General features: G+C 36.3%; 1 protein-coding gene and 1 long non-coding RNA gene across 7 annotated transcripts in view; one reads left to right on the forward strand and one right to left on the reverse strand.

Moving 5' to 3' along the window:
* The window catches only part of DNAJB14 (DnaJ heat shock protein family (Hsp40) member B14), a 36,473-nt gene extending 13,658 nt beyond the window's left edge, over nucleotides 1-22,815 (forward strand). For 2 of the 5 annotated variants that reach the window (XM_039540748.1, XM_039540750.1), the window contains 6 exons: nucleotides 4,348-4,493; nucleotides 7,298-7,483; nucleotides 7,893-7,987; nucleotides 9,575-9,684; nucleotides 10,666-10,838; nucleotides 15,507-17,939. In XM_039540748.1, coding sequence (XP_039396682.1) covers nucleotides 4,348-4,493; nucleotides 7,298-7,483; nucleotides 7,893-7,987; nucleotides 9,575-9,684; nucleotides 10,666-10,838; nucleotides 15,507-15,631 — 835 coding nt within the window. In that variant the 3' untranslated portion in view covers nucleotides 15,632-17,939. Of the gene's footprint in view, nucleotides 1-4,347; nucleotides 4,494-7,297; nucleotides 7,484-7,892; nucleotides 7,988-9,574; nucleotides 9,685-10,665; nucleotides 10,839-15,506; nucleotides 17,940-18,706; nucleotides 18,989-21,787 lie in introns of those variants that run through there. The other 3 variants (XR_005599161.1, XM_039540747.1, XM_039540749.1) reach the window with 3 other exon arrangements.
* Nucleotides 1-27,035, reverse strand: LOC120406240. Of its 2 annotated transcripts, XR_005599163.1 has the most exons (6): nucleotides 26,924-27,035; nucleotides 4,826-4,947; nucleotides 3,532-3,648; nucleotides 1,397-1,480; nucleotides 1,126-1,286; nucleotides 1-991 (listed from the first exon to the last, which is right to left on the reverse strand). It is a non-coding gene; the product is annotated as an uncharacterized LOC120406240 (long non-coding RNA). The 2 variants fall into 2 exon arrangements; XR_005599162.1 differs by lacking the exons at nucleotides 3,532-3,648; nucleotides 4,826-4,947; nucleotides 26,924-27,035 and having other exon boundaries at nucleotides 1,397-1,901.
* Nucleotides 27,036-27,040: the final 5 nt, after the last annotated feature.

Consider the following 27,040-nt stretch of genomic DNA (forward strand, 5'->3'; position numbering starts at 1 on the left):
TATATCAGATTTGTAGCAGTGATGGATGAGTCTGCTGGCTTGCAAAAGTCTCTCTGGAATCATTCCAAAAGGTTATTATCCAAATGCATCTTATGTAGAGTCCGTTAGTCTTTCCTTGCATTTTCCAGGGTATTCCAAGTAACTACTTGGGAGATCTCAGTCCTATGGCTTAAACTTTCCCTGTTTAAAGTTCAGCAGACAAGAGATGCAGGATCAGACCCAAGGTTTCACTTTTATAGATGAAGAGGGCTGTCAAGTGCTTTGAGCACAGCATATGACTGAGGAGTCGTCTTTGTTGAGCATGCACTGTCCCACCACTTTGAAGTTAACATTCAATTCCCTGTGTATACACCGTAATCTAATTACACTAGAAGACAACATCTGGTCATTCATCATAACGGGGATAGATAAGATGAAGACAATGTAGATGATATTAGTTTCTGCAGTATCTCACATCTTCGATCTTAAGGTTAACTGAACACATTCGTATACAGAATGTAAGGCAATTACGGCATGAAAATATTTAGCATCTAAAAGCTAATTTGGTTACATTGGTTATATTCTAACAGGATACAGGTACACAGGCAAACACATTTAGCATCTACCCTTGATTTCTGTTACTACAAATGAATGGGTTAGTGATTGCTGTCTAGTACAGCTGTTTGATATTCACATGCAAGTGAATTGTCCTGATACTGTTATAATGCCTCTTGTTAAGTTGTTATGGGTCATACACATGTTGGCTAGTTTGCCAGTATCACAGGTGGATACATGCCTTGCCATTCTGCTAGAAGCAGCACTGCAGAACACCTAGAATGGTTCTGTGGACTACCAGAGATCCACAGAACACATTTATTCTAAACTGTTTTTATACACTTTTTAAAACTTCTTTAACAAGGAATTAGTTGTGAAACATGTTAATCTTTCCTGTTCCTTTCAGTGCTGTCAAGTGTGGTTATGCAGCTGTCTCTGGCAGCCCCAGAAGAGGAGTCTAGGAAACACAGAAATGTTATATTTTACATCTTTTTTTAATAAAGCAATTTAAAATGCGTAAAGGTTCCAGGTCTTATATTCTTAAAAAATAATATAAAAAGCCTTAGCACAAATAGGTTGCTCAATACCTACTATTTCCTGCTGTGATTAGAAATGTTGCTACGGTTGAGATGCATTCTTGGGAAGAATTAGTTGAAGTATTGCATTTCTTGCCGTGTCTTGTGTTCTTTTATTCATACAAGAGGAAAGCTTGGAGGAAGAGTCCTTAATCTGAATTGGAACTGTGCCAGTCCCTGAGAGTGATGAGATAATAGCAACAAGAATTTTACCAGACAAGATTAAAATTTACTGTAATTGCAGTTTACTTGAATTTAGAAATGTGTTCAGGCAATTTTTAGCTTACTTTCTGTTGATCCAAAACTATACAGCAAAGACTGCAAGTCATGGGGCCCTATTGAAGTCCAGTCCAATCTTTCTTCATCTGCTTCTGCAAACTCAGTGAAAAGAGAGAGACCATTTTGCAGTCTTAGTGTAGAGAATGATCCAGAACATGGATGAAAGGGTTTAAACAGATAATGTCACGAACTATTGTCACTGCTTAGGTTAAAAAACAAACTGAAAATGGAAGTATGAGCATTCATTATGGATTAAAACCAAAAGACAAGCAAAGAAATTGGAACATTTATTTAATTAGGTTGTTAGAAATGTGAAGTTTTCAGCAATCATGTTGACTTCTAAACCAGTGGCTCTCAACCTTTCCAGACTGCTGTACTCCTTCAGGAGTCTGATTTGTCTTGCATACCCCAAGTTACACCTCATTTAAAAACTACTTGCTTACAAAATAAGACATAAAAGTAACAGCACGCTGTTACTGAAAAATTGCCTACTTTTTTATTTTTACCATATAATTATAAAATAAATCAACTGGAATATAAATATTGTACTTACCTTTCAGTGTATAGTATATTTAGAAGTATAAGCAGTCGTCTGTATGAAATTTTAGTTTGTACTGACTTCGCTAATGCTTTTTATGTAACCTGTTGTAAAACTAGGCAAATATCTAGATTAGTTGATGTTCCCCCTGGAAGACCACTGTATACGCATACCCCGATTGAGAACCACTATTCTGAACAGTGCAAGCTAGAAGCTGCAATATTTGGCTTTCAAGAGAAAACTGACAGAGGAAAACCCTTCTAGGCTTTATGGAAAAGTTCCTGCAGCAGTTATAAATTGGTCAGGCATCAAAGTCCACCTGATTTAAAACTGCCCTGTGAGGGAGTGTCAGCTGTGATATCCTCAAAGTCCATTAAAGAACTCCATGAAATCTCTCAGAAAAGCAATCCCACCCTTCACCTCACCACCCTCTCTCTCTCTCTGGGCATGACAACCAGACTTCAGAGGAACATGAATTGTACATCTGTTTTGTTTTTTACTGATGTGAAGTGTTATTTAGATACTATTAACCTTAACAAGAAAGACTAAATTACTTTGAGTTAACTTGTGAAACAATTGATGTGCTAGTACAGACATCTTTGGTTTTGGACAAGTATTTTGCAGTTGGTAATATACAGTTTTTATTTCTCTGTTCACCTCATAGACAACTGGTGTGAATTGAAGCTAAAAGTTGTTAAACAATTTAACCTGTGTTTTTTGCCTTAATTCTATGAGAATTTTTTGTATGCTATAAAGATTTTTGGGGGTGAGTGCTATTAGTTGGATGGCATTGGAGTGTTCAAATGTTTTTAATAACTTTTTTAACATTAACAAACACTGTTAATTAGTGGTCCAGATACTGAAGACTTTAAAGGAAACAATGAATTCAGAAATTAAGGCAAATGCTTTTGTGGTCATCATGCCTAAGCACGGACTTCGTTACTTAAGCACAGGAAAAGTGATCCCTCAAATGAGACACCACTTGATCAATCTGTGATCTCAACAATACCTTGTAAAATGGTCTGGCCTGACTTCTTAGGCTAGCATACTTTTAATTGTAGAATTCCCTTTCCTGTATAAAATTTCTTCATTTCATGAGCTAGCCAAAGGCTTGCTTACCTTTTTACCTATTCAGCTTTGGTGATTGTTAGGGCTGGTCTTCGCACAGTTTTGGGAGCACTATGGCAGTATCACTTTAGAAACTGGCATATTTAAAGCAATACAAACTTCTAGCGTGGATACACTTACAGACCAGTGTGAAGGTGCTTATTTTATTCCCATACATTATAGTAGTATGAAACCCCTAAAAGCAAGCTTTAGTCTGTAATGGTAGTGTTAGCCATCTTGCTGCCTACTAGTCAGGAGGCCCCCTACTTGGGTGCTTTATTATTTAATTTCTGGGCATTAACTTTTCTATTTTTTGCTTGCACCAAATATTTTCTTCCAGTTTTCACCAAATGTCAATGTACTGCAACATTGGCAAACTCTGCTAGTTTAGTTATACAGGAGAATCCTGCAGTTCCAAAATACTTTACTTATGTTCCTGAACTCACTACCCCATAATTAACTTTGGATTTAAAATTAATGTCCCGCTTTTGATCAAACCTTCCTGTTCCCATGGATTTAGGGTGTTCTCTGTCCCCTGTGGCTTCTGTCTCCACCTCATTTCTGGGTCTTTTGCAATGCAGCAAATGATTACATCATTGTCCTATATTACTGTTCCTGTTGGGGTAAAACAAAGTTTTAAGTGTCAAAGTTGTTAAAGCTTTGTGTAGAGTTAATGCTATGTTAAGCATTCTAGGTCATCAGAATATAGGATTAGTGCTATTTTATTGATTATTTCTTTGGATTTATGCAAGCAGTTTATAGAAGTAAAATAGGTTTCTGGGATCCACGTGTATTCCTGTCTATAAAAATCTCTCACGTTGTTGCTTAAGTGCATTTCTTCTCTGAAAAGTGATTTTCGGAATGGCATTGTGAGGTGGCATTTGATATTTTCTATCACTGGATATCCAAATCAAATCTTCTGTTTATATATTAAAACATATTTGTCTTACTACCCAGCCTGCTAAATCAAATTGGGTTATTTCTGATTCATGGCAGCATTAGCAAAAAAGATTCTCTGACTCTGTGGAAGCTGTATAAGCCAGAACAGAATCCAGTTCTCTCTCTTACAGTTGTATTAGCTTCATAGCATAAAAAGGATTAAAGAGTGTAATTTCTGAGTACACAAAATAAAGTGTGCACAGTAAAATAACCTTTGTGCGAGAAGGTGCAATTTTTATAAATTAATTTCTAGAATATCTTTAGTTATATAAATATACGAATTTGATATCTGCAGTCACTTCTCTGTTTGTAGTTATGTTCAACTGTTATATTTAGATCTTTGCTTGAAATCTTTTCGCTTATTCTTTTCTGCAGCATAAAGAAAAGTAAAAATTATTATGAAGTACTTGGAGTGTCAAAAGATGCAGGTGAAGAAGACTTGAAGAAGGCTTACCGAAAGCTTGCTTTGAAATTTCATCCAGACAAAAACCACGCACCTGGAGCAACAGATGCTTTTAAAAGTAAAAAAAAAAAAAATCTACAATTAAACTTTGTACATGTAGAGAGCCTTTTAGAATATAAGGGGCCCATCTACTGTACAGAACTAGCTGTGTTAAAACATAGTGGTTTAGTACTGATTAATCCTATCTGCATAGAATGGACCAAGCAACAGTTTGTTGTGTAGGTCAGAAAAGGCCCTTAAATAATTACTTTTTCAGAAAATGATTGGTCGTATGTATAAATTAAGGGACATCTCAATGTATGCATGTAAATAAGACAGAGTGGTTAATTTAATATGAAGACATCTTATATGATTATGCATACTATGCCATCACAACATTTACATATTTACCATTGCTTTTGGTCCATGGGGCATTTGTAATAAGAAGGGCTTCATAGCTCAAGAACAGTACTTAGTGGTGATAGCTGTTACAAAACCATGTTTTCAGATATTTCTATCTTGTAGCATCCTAGCTAAAAAAACGCAAAATGAGAAACAGATTTGCATTACTTAGTATATCTGTACTGGCAATGAAAGTTTTATAATGTTAACATATAAGAGAAATTAATTAATGAAGACAAGTAATTTGTTTTCCAGTGTAAACATTGACATTTGCCATTCTAGGCATTTAGACTGACTATGCAAAATCACATCAAGAAAATTCATGCTTGGTTTAATGCCAGTGCAGTTGGATGAGATATAAATTTGATTGTGCCTTTGCTATTGGAGGCTTTAAAAAAAACAAGCAGTTTGCATCAAAGTGCAGTTTTCACTCAGTCACATGATATGCTATGTTACCTTTTTCTTAGTTTTGTGTGTATAACTTTTTTCAGACAAAAACAGATTTGTTCAAAACAGACCAAATTCCAACTGCCTTTTGACCAAACCCTTGCTCAATTTAATATCCAGAGAGCTAGGACTGCCAAGATTTCTCCTGGATCAGGCTAAATTGCTGATATGAAAGCTTTTGGTGAAAAAGCATCCTTTAATATTGCATGCATACTTGAAGGAAAATGTAAACTTTTCTGAAATAATTGTTTTTCTCAAGTGTAATCTAACTACGGTATCTTTTCATTCTTTCATTTTACATGGTCTTTTGTTGAGTGATGGAACAAATCAAAATACTATCAAGGCTCTTATTTCTAGTTTAAACCCTGAACAAAACTTTCTGTGTAGAAAGTACTAATTATGACACATTAAGGGTTTAAGATGGGAAATAGATTATTCATAGCAATCAATTTAATGCTAATAATTGTCTTAATGTAGTTACACATGTTCTTGATAGCTAAACTTTATTCTATAAATTATATAATTTGTTTTAAAAGGTCACTGCCAAATTTAAAAAATAGTTTTTAGATTTTTTCACCTTGTGACTGATAATACTGTCAAGTATTAACTTTGAGATTTCCAAAATCAAACTTTCACTATTTCACTCTTCATTCAGGTTAGACGTTTTAAACTAAATTACTCATTTTCTGGTTCTTCAGCAAATGCACATTACTTCAGTGTATGGGTTGAAAATGGTGCAGGAAAATGTTGGAGTCCCAACTGCTTTAATAGGAGTGTGTATTTTTCTTAACACTTCAGAAGTATCATTTGATCAGTCTCTGGAGTACCGCCAGACAACATGTATTTATAATTTACTAATCAAGAGGGTTGTTGAGTTTTTTTGTTTGGGTTTTTTTTTTTTTTTTAAGAAAACCTACTTAGTGTAGTGCTTGAGGACTAGTAGATCACATGGTATGAAATAAGAATGTAAGACTATTTTCTCAATACAAAAACCAGATGAAGATTAAACTCACTTTTCAAAGCTTTTGGAACATATTTTACAAGTTGTCCAAGAGTGTTGTCTTTTTATTTTAATAACATTGCTCAGTCTCTTTATTTCCTCTAAATTCTGGTTTTTTTTTAAAAAAAAAAACTTTTTGAATTGCTACGATGAGTTATTAGCAGTTTGTGATCTTTCTTGGCACAACATAAGCAAAAAAAATTACTTTAAAAAAATCTTGTGTAAAATATTTTTTGCGATAGGTTTTCTTCATGTGTATTTGTTATGAGCTGACTGACTTCTCTCTAATTTCTCTCCACTACTGAGGATGTCAAACTCTCACCGCCAACTTTACCCTGAGGCAGAGTAACCTTGATAACTGTATTCGAAGTGTATGGTCTGTAGCACGGTTTCCGTGTAATCTCTGTAGCTTGGTCTGTCATTTAAAAGCAGCACTGCTAGCAGTATCACATGACAGTTTAAAAAATATGGCCCTAGCTGCACCTCAGTAACCAAGATCAAGCACACACAGGTCAGGTAATTCCAAAAGTTAAGGTTGATTCACTAATATTAACTCTCATGTTGTATGTGTAGTATTTTCTATTTGTCTTTCTCTTATTGAATGTAAATCTTAATGTATTATTCCTATTAATATAACCCATAAAATATACAGGAGATGCTGCATGGTAGAGCTAATGTTGTTGGATCAAGCCAAACGTTTGCAATTACCTGACTTTTGAGTTCACATTAAAGCTATGTTTTTTTAAATTGCAGTGAGGGGGGAAATATTTCAGCAGATGAAGACATTCCTTTGAAGATATAAACATAACTGTCCAGCCTTCTCTAGCTACTTTACCATGATACAGGGCCTTGGAAGGAGTAGGAAACCTAAGATGTTTCTGGACACCCTGTTCCACTGAAGTTAATTTTGTAACATACAGTATCACCTATGAATGATGCTAGTCTTCAGCAAGTTCTTGACTGAAATTACAACTGTAATTACAGAACAGCTCTTACTGTTCATTTGTGTGAGCACCCTTTGTTCCCTGTTTCAGAGATTGGAAACGCATATGCTGTGCTGAGCAATCCAGAAAAACGAAAGCAATATGACCTTACAGGCAGTGAAGAGCCGGCATGCAATCACCCTGGCAATGGTAGATTTAATTTCCATAGAGGTTGTGAGGCTGATATTACTCCAGAGGATTTATTCAATATGTTCTTCGGAGGAGCGTTTCCATCAGGTATTTACTCATTAATATTTCATGGGCATTTATCAGAGCTGTACTACAGAGTTCATATGATTTTTAGAATATTTAATCCAAAATATTATTTTCCTAATCTACTGTAAGCAAGTTATTTTCTTCTGTGTATTGCTACATATTGAAGTTGTTAGTTTCCTTTTCTGATTGCTATGGTGACCTGAGGAGAACATGAAATCATAAATTCATAAATATTGTAGGTTTAAAAAAATAAAACCTAGTTTATTTAATGCACCTTTCAAAATATAAGAAGTTTAAATATGAGCTATTTTAGATGTCACGCTCTGTATATTAATTCCCCAGTCTATAGTCATCAAGGCATTTTAGTTTCACGCTCATCTTGCATGTTTATAACTGGTGTTTTCTTGACTATTGATGTTTCTTTTTGTAGGTAGTGTACATTCATTTTCTAATGGTCGAGCTGGCTACAGTCATCCTAATCAACACCGTCATAGTGGACATGAGAGAGAAGAGGAGAGGGGTGATGTATGTTTGAGTGTTTTTGATCTGAATCTACTGCTAGAGAAAGAAGACTGTAGTCGTATACATGGCATGATTGCTGGGGAATCTTTTGCTCTATAGGAACACCTAAATTTGCAAGTGAAATATTTTACAGGCCTAGTGTGGGGCATCCTAGCTCCTTTGGTAAACAGACATGAAGATTTGCATAAGGTGCAGTACGCAGAACAAAAGGTCCCAAACTAACATCCTAAATTATTTAAGTTAGTTCCTGGTCACTAAGAGCTTGTCTGTATTTGAAAATTAATTTGGATTAAGCAGGGCAGATTGATTTAAATCACCAAGTGGAAACCCTTGATTTAAATAATCAATTTTAATGAACTTTTCTATCCGTAGTTCAGTTATTTTTCTAAAGAAAGTCTGCATCCTCATTGGTTGATATAACTATTAACATATGTTGATTTACAACTAAATAGTCTTTACATTAGATGTGGTACATCTTTTTGCTACCTAGGTGTGTACACTCTAACTATATGCATTTATTTAAGCAATTATATATCATAACATTTTCAGGTTATTAATTTTACATTTCACTATTTTAAAAATAGTGACATATTGGTTGTATACTACATAAATTTTGCTCATGATGTGTGTCAAGCTGAATTAGGATGGTAACTGGAATTTAATTACACAGCACAAAATTACAGAATTTATTTTTATTAAAACAACACTAAATGTTTTGGATATATAAACTTCTCTTATCAAAACGTTGCACATTTACAACTAAATTATAATAAGTTTAGGCGTTAACTTAGTTTGTATTAAATTGAGATTTCATTTTTAAACAGGTTTATTTTTAAAAATGAACTTATTATAATTTAAATAACAAAATAAAAAAATCCAATTTAAGAATCCGATTTTTTTCCATCTTGATATTAAGGTATGAAGTTAATTTAAAACACAATAGGTACTCCTGAGGATAACTTCATAGGTGGACTCTCTTGTTCTGGAGTAAATGTGCCTTATTCCCATTTATCTTAATTTAATCCACTTTTAAAGTAGATTAAGAGCATTCACACATGTAGTTACTTAAGAATAGCTGTTCTGCACTAACTACAGACAAGCCTTAGGTGTGGCCTGCTGTGTACCTGCATTTAGCTACTTATTTGACGTCTACAAAAACCTGATCCAGTCTATTGTCAGTGAAAAGACTCATTGACTTCAGTGGGCGTTGAATTACATCTCTGGAGTTTTAGATGCATCTCTTCAGTGTTGTATGATGCAATATCTATTGCATTCCTGTTAACTAATTAATGCCATTTTTACTTAGATTGTAAGGTGCTTGGGACAGGGAAAGCCTTTTCGTTGTGTGTGTGCAGTGTCTAGCACAATGGGGTTCTAATTTTTGTTTGGGGTCTCTGGGCACTATTACAGTACAAATAATAATTATTAGTGGCTTTGGGGTAGGGATATCTGACAGTGCCTAAATTTTGTAGTTGGTCTACAAAGTAGTTGGTCTTTTGGATTTTTAGATTATTAAACCCTGCCAAATTTGCATACTATCTTGATCCTGATTTTAGGAAATGTCCAAATCTTATCTGTTCTGTTCCATAGGGAGGCTTCTCTATGTTCATACAGCTGATGCCTATTATTGTATTGATCCTTGTCTCTTTGTTGAGCCAGTTGATGGTTTCTAATCCTCCATATGCCTTATATCCAAGATCGTAAGTAATGCTGATTAAATTTGTTAAAAAAGTACTTCTCCATTTTTAAAATGCCCTTTTTATTTCTTTGCATGTCTTTTTAACATCTGCACTGCGGAGTCGTCATCTACTTGCATAAAGTCAGGAAGTTGACAAAAACAACCTCCTGACCTGTGGTGTTAAGGTCTGAATTATAATGAAAGGTGGAGAAATTCTCTATTCTCCCCTTTGGCCCAGAGTAGACTTTGTTACAATATTTTATCCCTGCCTGTCTGGAAGGGAGTAAAGGTATTGAAACTCATAGCTATTTAAGATGGAGGGGTATCTAAAACTCCATTTTTTTCTTGAAAGAAATAACTCCCTTGACAAATCATCCAGGAGGTAAATAGTGAATAGATTTAGCCTACTTGCTATCTCTGCTTGAAGGGTTCTCACTGTCTTGCAGAACTGCTGGACTTCACAGAAGGGGAAGGCTCCTTCTCCTGCAGAGTTTGAGCTCCACAGGAGAGAGATGTTCTTACCTTTTGAGACTAAGCTCCTGTGATACAAGCACCACTCCTCCAGAGCATGCACAAACCATGAGTTTTTAATCCACAGTATGCCAGCATGCAGGTGGATTTGTCAAGGGCTGCAGTAAAACATTTTCGAGTGAGATGCTGCTGGTTTTGATTGCTGCAGGGTAGGGACCTAATTTTTTATTTTGCCAGGTTCCAATGTTGTTTGTTGTTATATACACCTTATTTATTTATAAGGTTTTTGACTTACTAAAATGACTTTTGGAGATGGAGAGAGGTAGAAGGCAGAAGTTCTATTTTCCTATGAATGTAAACATTTTCTTCTGTTAAACATGACATTCACACTGCTTTTCATTACAACTCTGACTTATCTGTACCTTGAAATAGTGTACTCAGTGAAACCTTATTGCTGCTCTTCACCAATGGCAACATTTGAAACATACACATTGTGTATACAAAAAGAATAACAAGCACATGTCTCTTACAGTGGTACAGGGCAGACCATCAAAATGAAAACAGAAAACCTGGGTGTCGTTTATTATGTCAACAAGGATTTCAGAAATGAATACAAAGGAGTGTCATTACAGAAGGTGGAAAAGAGTGTGGAAGAGGACTACGTGTCTAACATTCGAAATAACTGTTGGAAGGAGAGGCAGCAAAGTAAGTTTACCCAATGAGTAATGTTTGGCACTTCTCAAAAACATGTATTACCATGAAAAGCTTATTTCTGTGTTAGAATAGAATTAAGTGATGATTTTTACTAAAAAGCGTTTACATGTGATTTGCATGAAAGAACCAACACAAAGGCCAGTCTTTCACGTTTGTTGCGTTTTAAAAATACACCAAGTAGTCTGTGTTAATTCCCAAGGTTTTCACTTGATGACTGAAGGAAACAGGTTTGTTACAGGAGTGGGTGGGTGAGATTCTGTGGCCTGCATTGTGCAGGAGGTCAGACTAGATGATCATAATGGTCCCTTCTGACCTTAGTCTATGAATCTATGAAACTGCCACCTACAAAACGATAGATTATTTGTTCTGTTACCTGTGATCATTTCTTAAAAAGTGAACTGCTGTAATTTTTTGGCATTGAATGACAGACTTATTAATTTGACTACTTTGGTAATGGAAATCAATACTCTTCATTTACCCCTACCCTGAGACAGCTCACAGAGCAGTTCTTAATCTGTTTTATGTCATCCCTGTTATGGCAGAATCACTTCCATTCCCACACATCCACTTCCTTATTAGCCATGTAGCTTAGCGTTTGTTCCTCAATCCATACATGGGGGCAAGAATGCTTTTTTTAAATAAACACCCAATGAAGGAAAGTAGAATCATAGAAGAAAAACTTACTCTGACCTGACATCTGGAACTTTCTGTATTTAGTCCTGGACCAGACTAAAAATGACACATTGAAATTTCAATATCATGTACATCTTTGGGGCCCAAAATAAATGTTTCACATTCTATCATTTTATCTCCCTCCCCAAGAACTAGCAACATGTGCAATACCAGATCTTAAAAATAAGGTTGTGTAGCCTATTAATTTTTTTCTTACCACTTTAATTCAGATATAATTTAACCAGCTACTTTTTAAAAGGGATAGGGCTCAAATCCAATCTTTAATACATGTGAGCGATATAAAACATTGTCAGATTGTGAAAGTAGGCTGCAAAAAATCACATCAAAACTGAAGTGACCTGTTTTTTAACATCTGCAAAATGACCTGTTTTTTAACATCTAATATCTCACAACCTACAGGGACTAGATATTCTTTGGACCAGTACAAAAGTTTACAAAACCATAAAGTCTTCCACTCACTGGTCATGGACCAATCAACAGACATAAACAAAAATTAGATCCCTATTTTTTGTCCCTTCAACATAAATTAATATCCTTTAGAGTAAAACTTAGAGCTCATCCTCATTAGTACTAGAGTTGGACAAAATAATTTTTTTCCCGTGGAAGATTTTGAACAAACATTTTTCATTCATACTTTTTGAGAAATTTTGAAATGAAATTAAAAAATTTTAACTTAAAATTTTGAGTTTTGAATTCTGATATTTTTTCTCCTCTTCCCCCTCTTCTCATGCCCCTTTTTTCCCCCAATTAGAAACACTGATACGATAGAGGTTTTGGGTTTTTTTAAGTGTGAAAGTAGGAGAGGGTACACTTCCTCACTTGTTTATGGAAAGTAAATACAAATAGTACTTTCTCTAATTCGTTTTTACTTTTTTAAATTCAGATTTTTTTTTTAAAGAGTATATTCTCCACCTTCTCACACTAAAAAAAACCCCACACTTCTATCCATAATCATCCTGAGGGGAAAAGTACAAAAAAGACAGAGAAAGAAATAGTTTTTCCTGCTTTCTGAGGTTTGTTAATCTCTATTACCCCTTATGCTTGCTTTTTTCCAGTAGTAAAAGGTGGGGGGAGTAAACAAGGGTGAAAAGGGGGTGGGTGAAGATTCCAAAAGTAAAAATCAAAATAGTTCAGTTTTGAAACCTAAAGTAGTTAGAAATGAAAACTTTCATTTTGAAATTTCCTGTCATAAAATGTGGTCAAATAACATTTTCCTGCTTTAAAAACAAATGGTTTTCAGCTAAATCCTATTTTTCTACAGGATACTTTTGCTATTTAGAATAGGAAACATACAGATTTATTTGTATATTTTTTTAAATGTCAATGTGACTTCTCTTTAAAATATTGCTTAAAAAAATGAGACATGCTCGGGTACTAAGATAATAAGAGTGCATAGGTACCATCTCATAATAGATGCAACACAATCTTTTTGTGAAGTAATACCATAATTTTACACACCAAATTGGGTTTCCTGCTTCAGAAATCTTAGGCAGTCCATTAAGTCCATTGTTGTTTCTCCTTGATCTATTTTTTTCATATCATCCAATTTATGCTACATTTCTCTCTCTCTCTGCTCTAGCAGTGCTGCGCTATCACTTGTTTCTCCTAGGCCAGAAGTTTCTAGCACAGTGACTCAGTAGTCCACATCAGTAACTTCCTTCTTTACTGCTCCAGTCTTGGATGTCTTATCATGTCTTGTAGTCAAACTCAAAGATCTACTCCCTAATGTCCGCCCTGGTTGGTGGTTGATTTTCTTCAGCCCACTCATTCCTCCCTGTTTTGGGTGCTATGTCTTCAAAATGAAGTCAGAGGCTTCCCCATACTGTGAGCCTGAAACACTTCTTAGTGAGTTTTTCTTTTTTTTAATTTGGGAATGTTTTTGAATGGTCTTTCCTCTGCAACCTTGTGGTCTGCTTTCTGGGGTGGGGGGGGATTAGCAGATATGGGGGATGAGGGATCAATAGAGGCAGATTACTTTGCTATCTCCTTAGAATTCAGACATACAGCAGCCATTTAGTTCAGCCACTTGCTGATCCCCTACCTGGATTTGCTATTTTAACCATATTATAGTGAACTAAATATTCAAATTGACAAGTTTAAACCTGGAAGAAAATAAAACCCCAAAGCCCGCTCCTGCTTTGATGGGATATTTTTAAAATCAATTTTTGATTTAGAGAACTCCTACCCTCCACATCCCTTCCTACCTTTTTTTTTTTTTTTTTGGCAGCATCTTGCATTATGCAAAACCACTGTAAAATAGAAACAAAGGTGTTAACAAAGGGACTACACAATAACTTCAGTTACAGAGTTGATCAGTCAGAGCTCTGGGGGACAGAAAGCACCTAGGGGGCTGCTCTCTCCACTTGGGCCTCTTAACAGTCCTCACTGTGACATTTCATGGCTATCAGCAGAAAGATTTAATTATGAAAAAAGAGGGCATCTGCAGCTTGTACTCAAAGGGAATAAGCTGCAATTTTTCCAGAACCTTTCTGTCCTAACTACAGCTGTGTGCAGAAGTTACATTTGCAACCACTTTCAAGGTTTTGGAATTTGGCATCATTCTGAATCAGAATGGAAGCCTAAAACTTTACAATGATCTGTGAAGGAAAATTCCTGAAGAAAATCATTTCAGGTTGAAATGTTTTGTTATGACAGTCTAAATGTTTTGTATAACACAATACAAAAATTAAAAAACAAAAATCAAAATAGTCATTTCAAAATGAAAAATCTAAATGTTTCATTCCAAAAAGTTGAAATGTGATGTTTCAACATTAGAACTTTTTTCAGGGTTTGTTTCTGAAATGAAAGTGAAATGAACCTATTTTTGCAAACAGTTTCAGTTTAGACAGTACCACGTATTCCTGTGGAATATGATTCCATCAAAATTCTCCAACCAGCTCTAGCCTAAGCTTTAAAAAAAGAGGGGGGAGGGGCTAGGGGAGATTATAGCAGCTGTCGGGATGACAGAGCTCTGCTAAAGATGGGGATTCCCACTTAAACTCTCAGCTTCAAAAATCAGTATTATATAGTTAGTCTTGAAATGACGGGAATATACACTCCAGTTTCTTAGAAATCCACATTTCAGACATACAAGACGATACCCCAGAGGTAGAAAATATGATGATCTGATTAAAAAACATATTGGCAGATTTTGAAACCAGGGAAAGGAGGGTTGGAAAAGACAATACTCTAGAGTACGTCCTGGCAATGGCAGAAGTGAAGCTGAACAAGAGTAGAGTCAGAAGTTTAACTCTATTTAATAAATACATCGGAAACAATATGTCCTAGATGGTGTAACGAGGCTCACTCTGTAATATGGTAATGCCCTGTTAAATTGGAGGGATCTGATGATAATTTCTCATTATGCAGTAATATAATCATTTTGTTTGTGGTGTTTACATGGTTAAAACTTCCTAAATAGCTTTTAAAAACAAAAGAAATAACAAATCCTACAAATTAGAGTTTCTGTATGTGTAATAAGTTATTCCTGCTTTGTATTTTATTTATGAAAATATCTGCTCCGTGTTCAGTGGTGGCTTTTTAGATGTCATTCTTCGCTATTTTAAAAACGTCTTTCCAAAGCTGTTTTTCTTTAATGAATGATTTATTAGTTAGAATTTTAACCTGAGACCAAAAGAGACGTTATACAAATCAGATACTCCACAATGTAGGGCTGGTAGGCACTCCTATAAAACAGAACACAGGGATTATTTTATGCCTGAGAAATTGGTATATTTAGTGAAAGCCTGTTACCAGCATTGAACTTCAAACTGGCAAGCAACGCTAAAGCCTGCAATAAAACTACACATTGATGTCACTATGATTATTAGTTGGGAGCCGCAAACAGAGTGATGCAAGGTGTGGGGAGGATTTAGATGTCAGATGCTTGGGGTAGTTCTGAGTGAGAGAGTCCTACATACATGTGCAATTAGTACTTTAACCCTAAAAATCTTTTTCTTTTTTAAGAAACAGATTTGCTGTACGCAGCAAAAGTATACCGAGATGATCGCCTCCGAATGAAAGCAGACTCCTTGCCAATGGACAACTGCAAAGAACTAGAAAGGCTGACCAGTATCTATCGAGGAGGATGAACTAGAATTTTAGCTGTGCATCCTTAAGTACGCTATTATATCTCTCCTGTCAAGTGAGAAGAGATTTAGTTTCATCCTGAAAGTTAAAAAGAGGGTGAATGTAAAACTCTACTGTGTAGCTGTTTCCAGAATCCTTATGATGAAATTTCATTTAATGGCTTCTTTACCTATTATGAAATATAGAACAAAGTCAGTTTACATATTTTAATTGTTTAGATTTTATTTCAAAGCCTTCCGTGAATTCTTTCAGCAGAGAGAGTAGCTCAGAAAGGATGCCACGCTTGTAGAGACTTAGTCATAGTGGTTCTCCTCTAACATATTTGTCATGTAAATATCTATGGAAAGAACACTTTGTGTATATACAAGTTAAATAACTTTCTATTTAAAATCTCAGAAATTTAGCTCCATAAAATATTTTGTTTCACTGATAAAATAAATAGTATGACTACATCACTCCTTATTCAGATGTCAAGTGTGTGTAGTTTAAACAAAAAATTTTAAACACTTTATCTCTAACTTTATGTACAATCTTCAGGCTTCACCAGCTTAGAGGAACTTGATATTTTAAAAATATAGCAGTATATATTCCTAAATATATGTTGGGATAAATTGATTTGGCGTAGAGTAGCAGTTAGCTGTTGTTTTTAAGAATTTCTGACCAATACTAAGAAAACCAAGAGCTTCACTAATCTCTTTTAAAAGTAAATATTTGTAAAGTGATGTACAGAAGTTATGAACGTTGCTTTTAGGACTTGGAGTAATTTACAGCAACCCTGCCCTTTGGTATTTCAGTAGTATGCAAGTCCATAAGCATGTCGAACATGCATTCCCAGGTTCCTTATTTTTCACTGAAAAGGTAGAAGGAAAACCTGCAATAGTAATTAGAGTTAAAAAAAAAAATAAAAAAAATACCAATATGTTTTCTCTCGGGTGATTTGCAGTTTCTCATTTCACACTAGTATCCTAAAACTAATTCCCTTTCACTCATCACAAGTGGAACAGGAAAATCACTGCTCAAGTCAAGATTTGTGCCTTTTAACACTTCTGAGAACTAACTATTAAATGCTTAGCTGGTTTGTAATATTCTGCTGTGATCAGAGCCCCACAAATTTGATCAAGTACAGGAACAAGAGGAAGTTACAAGATAGAAAGTTGTTTCAGTCCACAATATTGCTGGATGGACTTCCTATAGATGAGAAAACATAACATTTAACTGTTAAATAGAATGAAGTATAATTTAATTCCATGGACTGAACATGTAAGTTATATGTATCCTCACATGCTGTCACAAAGTAAGGGACATTTTGAAACAGCTGGATACAGGGTGTATGCCACCTATAGAAAGAAATAAGTGTTTTGAGTGTAGTGGGTGAAATTTCAACATCATTGTACTGTTTGTCAATGCAACATAGCAAAATATTTTGTCTTTCATATGCGAATTCTGGCTGTTTGGTAATAAGGGCAGTACATTGTTTTAGAGAATTTCTCTCTTTAAATTTATCAAATTGCGAGGAGACAAATTCTGCTCTCAGGTTATAACAGTGTAACTACTTAACTGAAGTCACTGCCCTATTCACTTCATTGGGCTTACTTTAGATTTACACTGGTGTACTTTGTGAGCATAGTTAGTCCTTAGAGCCACATTAAATGCTGCTAATTTGAGTGGCCCTTAAACCTTTTGTGTGTACCTTTTCTAAAGTGTCTCACTGGAAATGCCCAATATTGTATATGGTTGTGTAACATGGAACAGGCTGGCTAGTGACATAAAAAGCTAATAGCTAAACCAAAACATTCTTGGTCTTTTGAAAGAAGTAGTCTTCATAGTACAAATCAAAGGTCAATTTCAAAGCGAAGAGCTGAAAACTGAAATGAAGCAGGGTTTCTGTGCTGAATGTCCCCACTAACCAGGTTTTGGGGCAAGGAGAGAGGAATGATGTATCATCGCATTCATCTATTTATTTTAGAAATCATCCAAATGTTTGCAGTTTGCCTTAGAAGTAAAGCAAGCAAGCAAATGTGGATTCCCTCAATTCTAAAAGTATCCTGAAAGCATCATAAATATGCTAATTTGGAGATCAAAATAACATCAAAGAACTTGTCAAATTCTCTATATTGTCTTAGTAGAGGAATTTTTTCAATGGTCTTGAACAAATGCACTGGCCTCCTGTTTCATAGATACACCTGTATGTTTGTGGGTGCCATTTTTTCAGTGAACACAAAGGGAAATGATTTCATAGTGTGTTTATAAAATATTGGGGCTGTGAAACCACAGTTAAGAAATGTGCTTAATAAAGCTGCTTACAATAAAGATATAGTTACTGCACAGTTAGAACTAGGCTGCTACATTCCATTGAATTATAAATTATTAGAAAAATAATTACCTTTCTAAGAATATTCTGTTTAAAAAACATGTCTTGATTGGTTGAAAAACGCTGCTTAACACTTGCTAGATTAAGTATTTGCAGTCTCTCTTACTGAGACCAGGGTATGGGGACTGAGGAAGTATGGGTATTACTTCCCATACCTGCCTACCTTAAAGGTGATCTGTAAGGATTCTTTTAAAGTTGCACAGAACCTGAATTTCTCAACTGAAAAATAAGCTGAGAAAAATCATTTAACAAAACAGATCCTTGTAGGCCAACTTGATATGTAATAAAGAAGCAAAACCAAGCCCATTTATTTCCTTTGCAGAAGTGACCTTTTAAAAAAAATCCCCACAAAATAACATCTCTGTTTTAGTCAGTTGAGAACCCTGATTTGTTACCAGTTTAAGGTAATATATATTTTGCACATTTGGTAAACATTTCAGTGGATGTTCTGTTTGTTTAACTAAAACCAAACTTAAAAGTGAATTTAGGACTTTAAAAAAACTTATTTGTAAGATTAAAAAGACAAAGTTTATAGCCATTAAAATATAGTTAGCACTTTATTTTAAAGGGACAGAGTCAACTTAAAAACTTCCCTCTGGAAATCTTTGACCTATTATTGTTACAAGTAACAAGTAAGAGTGCTATTATTGATAGATTAAAGGGGAAAAGCAGTATCTATTTTTCAAGATTGTTTATTTTGTTATAGTTTCACTGACTGACTCACTATTCAAGGGAGTCAGTGTCCTCTGTGTGGATCTTTCACACAGCAACAAGCAGAGGAATACATAGGAAAATGTGATAGTAAAACCAAAAACTGACAGGGGAACTCAAAGGTAGGCATAATTACCTGAAACTTTCACCCTTTTTATTTAATTCACCAAAGTGATCATAAGAATGGCCATACTGGGTCAGACCAAAGGTCCATCTAGCCCAGTATCCTGTCTTCTGACAGTGGCCAATTCCAGGTACCCCAGAGAGAATAAACAGAATAGATAATCACCAAGTGATCCATCCCGTTGCCCATTCCCAGCTTCTGGCAAACAGAGGCTAGGGAAACCATCCCTAGCCATCCTGGCTAATGGCCATTGATGGACCTATCCTCCATGAACATATCTAGTTCTTGTTTGAACTCTGATGTTGTCTTGGCCTTCACAACATCCTCTGGCAAAGAGTTCCACAGGTTGACTGTGCGTTGTGTGAAGAAATACTTCCTTTTGTTTGTTTTAAATCTGCCTATTTAATTTCATTGAGTGACCCTTAGTTCTTGTGTTATGAGGAGAAGTAAATAACACTTCTTTATTTACTTTCTCCACACCAATTATGATTTTATAGACCTCTATCCTATCCCATTAGTCATCTCTTTTCCAAGCTGAAAAGTCCCAGTCTTATTAATCTTTCCTCATATAGAAGCTGTTCCACATCCCTAATCATTTTTGTTGCCCTTTTATGTTTTTTCTCTAATTCTAATATATCTTTCTTGAGATGGGGCGATCAAATCTGCATACAGTAATCAAGATGTGGGCATGCCAGAGATTTATATAGAGGCAATATGATACTTTGTCTTATTATCTATCCCTTTCCTAATGATTCCCAACATTGTTAGCTTTTTTGCTTGCTGCTGCACATTGAGTGGATGTTTTCAGAGAACTATCCACAATGACTCCAAGATCTCTTTTTTGAGTGGTAACAGCTAATTTAGACCCCATCATTTTATATGTTGAGATTACATTTTCTAATGTGCATTACTTTGCATTTATCAACACTGAATTTCATCTGCCATGTTGTTGTCCAGTCACCCACTTTTGTGAGATCCCTTTGTAACCCTTGTAACTCTTTGGAGTTAACTATCTTGAGTAGTTTTGTATCATCTGCAAATTTTGTCACCTCACTGTTTATCCCTTTTTCTGGATCATTTATTAACATGGAATAGGACCAGGCCCAGTACAGACCCCTGGAGACACCACTATTTACCGTTCTCCATTCTGGAAACTGACCATTTATTCCTACCCTTTGTTCCCTATCTTTTAACCAGTTACCAGTCAATAAGAGGACCTTCCCTCTTATCCAATGACAGCTTACCTTGCTTAAGAGCCTGCACTGCAGCCTTCTCGGCTTTTTTTCCCCAAAGAGAACAAACATCACATTCCGTAGATATATTGTAGGTGTGATCAAAGTATTTCATTATTTAAACCCCCTATTTTCCTGTCCCTTTTAGTACTTGTAGTGTCACTCTAGCAGAAACCAGAAAATGTGGAGCTCAGATTTCTCAGGCCCTTGGAAGTAATTTTGCTGAAGATACAGTACTTAATAACAATTTTACATAGCCAAATACTTTTTCCCCCTCTTAGGATCTGAGTTTGCAAGCAGACTTCTGTATACAAACACCGTAAAGCTGCTTTCATTGAAATCAGTAGCAAAATTCCATTTAATTGAAATCAATGGCAAACATACCATTTATTAAATACAATACAGTATAATTTAATTCCATGGACTGAGTATGTATGTTATATGTATCCATGCTGACAAACTAAGGGACTTTCTGATGCTGTGGGATACAGGGTACATGATCCCTGTAGAAAGAGTGAGTGTGTGTTTGAGTTTAGTAGGTGACAGTGATGCAGTTGCTCTTTGGGGACTTTCAGTGGGTCTCAATGTGTGTGTGCGCGCGGGGGGGGGGGGGACGAAAAGTGGAATTAACCAATTGCAGGATCAGGCTCATAGCCCTTAGCAAAGCCATTGCATTTTACTTTTAAATCATTCTTGGTGTACAGTAAGGAACAATGTAATCTTAAACCTCTGTTTACCATTCACATTCCCCCCCCCCCCATGTAGCCATTTTAATTATACCAGAAGCTCCCATGATCTGTTAATGAGGCCATTGATTGCAGTTGAAGATTTTACAGGGATCTTATTTCATTGGGAATCTCTTTAGGAGTTACCTTAGTAGCACCAAATCCATTATCCTATCCTATGTTCCTATTATTATTTTTGGTAGGAGACGGTGCGTCCTCAACTTCCATAAAAACTAATTGCCCTTTTCATATTTTGCAAGATTGATTTGTATCTCTTTATGCCTGACCTGGTGGTTGGTTTGTTTTTAACACAAGGCCAAATGTTCAAAAGTATTCAGAATTCGTTGTGGAGCTGGATTTTTCAAAAGCTCTTAGCTCCTATTTAAGCACTTAAAGCAGTCAGATTTTCAAAAGTTCCCAGCAGCTCCTATTTAGTACAATAGGAGCTGTTGGGTGCTGAGCTCATTTGAAAATCTGCCCCTGTGGCCTTCGGGGGGTTGAAATTGTTCTTTATGTTACAAGCATCTGAACAAGCATAATACTGAATATTTACAACCACTATTTGTATGTTATAAAAATACAGGCAATCTTGCATTATGTGACACCATATTCAAAAGGGGAAATGAAGTTGTTAATACATATATAGTATCATGCAGATCCATTGTCATATAATCCATGCACATGCAAATACTAATATATGCATACACATATATATCTATCAAAGTGCATTTACAGGAAATGGGCCTCAATGGGGAGGAGCAAGTAAGTCATGAACTATCTTTATAAGGTCTCTGAGCATTTCAGTCTTTCACCTTCTACTGTTACCTTTGAGAGTAAGGTTGTTGGCATTCAGTTAAAAAAAATTTTTTTGAATCCATTTGCATTTGGGGTATTAACCATCATAGCAGAAACATTTATTATAATCTGAAAATGAGTAAAATTCCCACAATGCTTGATTATTGTTAATTGACAAACTTTTAATTTTGATCTTTCAGAATCTTCACCTTTTTCCTAACCGAGTCAGCCTACCACTTGAACTGTGTGGATTGTAATCCACTGAGTAACCACGTGGTAAATTTAGGTTCATGATCATGAACCAACACAAGAGTCCCTTTCGTCCATTAAATCTGCATGAGCCATGGAGATAGAGGAATGAATGAACACAGTGATCAGCGTGTCCAGTTTTGGGCATTTAACAGAATAGATGGCTGCATCTACATTTCTAATCCCATTAGTTTTAGCTGTAGAAGGCGGGGGGGTAGAGGGGAAGATAGGAAAAACTTGGGAAAAGAAACCCAGCCTTTAACCTTCCTGCAGATCTAGTCTGTGTGTTTAAGGGAAAGTAGGTGGAATGAGGCCTCTTGGTATAATCTTTTGGATGATTTTGTAATCTTGAAGGAAAGCTTCAGGTTTCAGGCTCCGTTTTCAGTTTGGTTACTCACTATTAAAGATATGAATTTTTTCCAATGTGTTTAAATAATTTCCTTTTTAAGCATGTTGAACAGAAACCTAAATATTCCTTATATTAAGGGTTATGTGAAATGTGGTTTTTAAAGCTTCTTTGCATGTATAATTTCCCTGACAAGTACATGATTCCTTTTCACTCAATACCAAGGTTTGCTGGTCTTGGGACCACGAGACTTGTGAATACTGTGTATGCATGTGTGTATGGGTGTATATATTTCTTTTCCAGCTAATACCTCAAAATTGTGATAGTTTAATATTGTGCCACTGTAAGTTTGCACAGAGCAGAGCTTCCATTAGGAATTAAAATTATCCATCCAATTTCAAGGATTCTGGTGTCACTGATCTTTAAATGATTTTTTTCCAGTAAGTAAGCGTTCCCATTACAGCCAAGGTGGGCAAACTTTTTGGCCTGAGGGCCACATCTGGGTATGGAAATTGTACGGTGGGCCATGAATGCTCATGAAATTGGGGGTGGGGTGCAGGATGGGAGGAGAGCTCCAGTTGGGGATGTGTGCTCTGGGGTGGGGCCAGAAATGAGGAGTTCAGGGTGTGGAAAGGGGCTCTGGGCTGGGGCAGGGGGTTGGGGTGCAGGATGTGTGTGAGGGCTCCGGCTGGGGGTGCAGGCTCAGGTGGGGCTGGGGATGAGGGGTTGGGGTGCAGGAGGGTGCTCCGGGCTGGGATGGGGGGGTTCAGAGGGCAGGAACAGGGCTGGGGTGCAGGAGGGGGCCAGGGGTGCAGGCTCCGAGTGGCACTAAGCTCAAGTAGCTCCTAGAAGCAGCGGCACATCCCCTCTCCAGCTCTTATGCAGAAGCGCAGCCAGGTGGCTCTGCCCTGTCTGCAGGCGCCGCCCCTACAGCTCCTATTGGCTGTGGTTCCTGGCCAATGGGAGCTGCAGGGGGCAGTGTGTGGAGCCTCTTGGCTGCCCCTACAGATAGGAGCCAGAGGCGGGAACATGCCACTGCTTCTGGGAGCTGCATGGAGCAGGACAAGCCCCAGACCCCACTCCCCAGTGGGAGCTCGAGGGCCAGATTAAAACATCTGGAGGGCCAGACGTGGCCCCCGAGCCATAGTTTGCCCACCCCTGCATTACAAGGTCCATTCTTAGAAAATTATACCCTTTTGTTCTGCTCAACAATCTGACAAGGTAAAAAGCATTTCTCAACATGAATAAACTGAAATGTGGTTGGAAATGGCTTACATTTCAAATGACATTTCTGAAGCTGCTGCTGGCATTAGTTGTTCTACTCAGTTCTGACTGATATTATACAAGTGTGTGTTGGAAAATGTAAATTCCCTCACCTGCTTTAAAAATCTGAAGGAATTTAAGTGTTTGTTCTTCAGACTTTTAAAAAAAACAGTGCGGGAGAGGTTATACAGTCTTTGCAACTCACGTTCAAGACACCTAATAAATTTAATGGAAGTCTTGCAAAAGAAATCTGGTGAAAAGAAGGTAGTATATTAAAGAAGATCTTGTTTTATTTTGTCTATGGCATTTTCAAGATTTAAAGGTTGTTTAAAAAAAAGACATGTCTGATTTATAATATCTAATGTAATATTAGACATATCAAAATAAAATTATTTTCAGTGTGAAAATGTGCAAAAATCTTACTTTTTTTACATGTTAAAGAAAACCTCTTGTTGACTATTCATTGTAGTTCTGTTTTAAATTCAGTGGCTTGCATTTAAAAGGAACAACTATTTCACTGTATGCTCAGCTCATGTAGATATTGAGAACTAAGAACAGGAACATACTTTATCTTATAAGATCAATTATTCCTTTTTCAAGCAAAGTGTTCTAGCTACTAAAATGGTGTCTAATCTTAAATTATTCTTATGTATTTTGAAAATACTGAATTGTTTTAGAAATTGACTATTCTACACAGCTATTAATTACCAAAATGAGGACTGCCAACTTGCAGTAAACAATTTTTCATTTCCACTGGGAAAAACAACTACTAATCATAAGCAATATTCTGGTGCCACTAATTCCCTTTAACCAAATGACTTAGAAGGTGAAAGTAACAAGATTGTACCATCTATTAGTTTGTGGTTAGTTTAAATGTAGTTGAGACATTGGGTTATGGTGATGCACGCACACATTAAGGCTGTGGACTTTGGCAGACCTGAAACAGGTTCTGTGATTTATATCTGCAACCCTAAGCTTAAGGTGAAATCCATGCCCCACACTGCAATCAGTGGCAAAACCCCTATTGATTTTAATGGGGCCAATCCTGCTCACAATTATTTGGGTTTATATATTTGTTACATGTTTCTGAGATTAATATTAAAAATGGGCATAAGATTTACTATGGTTATATATGTATGATGACTTTAAGTAACAAAGTTCCTCTTCAAATTGAAAAGAAATTGAGTAGCAGAATTAGAGCACATACACACACCTCTGAGTGTGGAGGTGGGAATCAGCCTCAACCCTTACAATGTATTAAAGCCAGGTGGGGATCTAATATAATTGCATGTCTACAGTTTATATAATTGGATGGCACATAATCTGCCTTATATAAGAATGAGCAAACTGCAGTGATAAAGGAACTAAGCTATGCAGAAAAGTGGTGTAAAATTAAAATTCATCATTTTGGGGGAGATTTTTTTCAAAAGATGACTGGACATTGCATTCCTGGGAAGGAGCATATAAACAGCAAAAGTCTAAACTTATAAAAAAAAAATGACATACTTGAACACAACCCGCATTTGCATAATCTGCCTTCTAGTGCTAAAAGAAAATTATTTTTAAATCTTGGAGAGAAATTCATAAAATGATACTAAATTTCCACTCTTGTCCTGTTTAATTATATAAAAATCATCAAGTACAGCATTTAACTTTACTCTAATAACTTTTTTAAAATACAGCAATGTGACTTACTAGAACAAATGCTGCTTACCTCCTCTACATGCATAATGGCAAACACAGCAGGTGAGCCTCTGTCACTAATTTTTACGGAACTATATAATAATTTTTTAAAACTACAACTTGCTTGGTCAGCGGCACTGCAGGGTGGAAACCCCTCCAACAGGAATAATGGATAAGACATTTGAAAATTGCTCTTTGAATTGCAGCTGGCCTGTCACACCCTCTTGTTAGAGAATGTGAAAACAACTTGGGATTGCCAGTTATTTTGCTGTCCAAGAACTATTTTTTTATGTTAGATGAAAAATTTTGCATAGGTGACAGATTAGAATAGAGGGTAATTCTAGCTGCATTCCAACATAAAAGCTTAAACAATTCATTCTATTTGTTCTTTATCCTTTTTGTTCCTGAATTGATTGGTATCTTCCCTCCAGCATCACCCATGGGCCAGGCACCTCTAAATATGTATATTTGGCAGAACTTTATTTCCTCTTTAGAATTTATTATGAAAAGAGATTGTCAAGATTTATCCCTAGTTAAACTGAATAGTTGTTGATACAATCCTTTCCTAATGGTTAAGACCATTCTTTGCACTATAGTATGTGAGCACATGATTTACATTAGTGTAACACCTTTCACCCAGAAGGTCCTAAAGTATTTACAAAATATGTTAAACATTGTGCAAATGAGATCACTTTGTCAATCTGTAACATGATACTAATTCTAACATCAAATGTTGGAACTGTTCAACAGTGTAAAGCAACATTATACCATAATTTAGGACATGAAGTGAAGATGTCACATGAAACCACTAGTGAAATTATAGCTGGGATTTACATAACCTGAATTGGGCCAGGAATTTGGCTTAATCTTAAGAAACATACATGACCTTAACTAAGTAGGACTTCAGTTTTGCATTTTTTGCAAAAGACAAGATCTTCTGTAGCACATTGCCATCTTGCTGAGAAGAGTGACCTACCACATTACCACACCATTTTGTGCAGCATCCCTTTCCTTAGAGGCCATTCGTACTCAGTGCAACTATTTAGGTTTACCAGAGCTGATCAGCTCAGCAGGATGTGCTTTTTTTCTTCTTAAGTTGTTCTAACATGTGTGGTGTAAATATACATAATTTATCCTGTATAACAATTATGCATAATATCATTTACATCTTTTTCTAAAGAGGATGGCTGTAAGTGATGAATAAATATTAAAATTTGGAGTTGAACAGGACTGCACCTCTAACTCAGCCAGATTTTCAGTGTGATCCCCTTCCATTTTCATTGGCTAGTGTCTCAGTCGTAAACAGTTACCTAACTCCCAAAATCAGAAACCTTGGAAGAGCTGGACTGCCCTTAGGAGAATGAAAGCAAACCACCTGCTAAAGAGGGGATTATTTATATTTTTAAAATGGTGTATCATCATTTTACTCCACAGCTGAAAGGAACTTCAGAGGAAATGCAAATAATCTCTAACCTACCTTTGTCCCTGAAATATCAGATTATCTGAGATTCCACATTGCAAACTATCAGCTGTTGTATCTTCCTATTATGACGTTGTTTGCAGCGGTGTTGTAGCTCTGGTAGCCCCACGCTATCAGAGATACAACGTGGGGGAGAGAAGTTTGTCTTCTCCACCATCGTGGCCCAACACAGGCCGGTGGCACTGTGAGAAGGGCTGTCCATAAATGGCATCGTGCATTAGGGTCTTTAATTCTGTGTGTGTTTCGGGGTTACTAAGTGTTACAGAGGGTGGTAGGCTGCGCACTGCGAACAATGGGTTAGGGCAGGCGACTCACCCACAGCCCCCAGGGCCCTTTGCCAAGCCAGGGCCAGCAGCACCTGCTTCCAGATCCCGCTGCCCGGCGCCCCACCTGTGCCCTTGGGCAGGCGCCCCTACAGCACGAGCTCTACAA

Source organism: Mauremys reevesii, linkage group 5 (assembly GCF_016161935.1).
Source record: "Mauremys reevesii isolate NIE-2019 linkage group 5, ASM1616193v1, whole genome shotgun sequence".
Lineage (NCBI taxonomy): Eukaryota > Metazoa > Chordata > Testudines > Geoemydidae > Mauremys > Mauremys reevesii.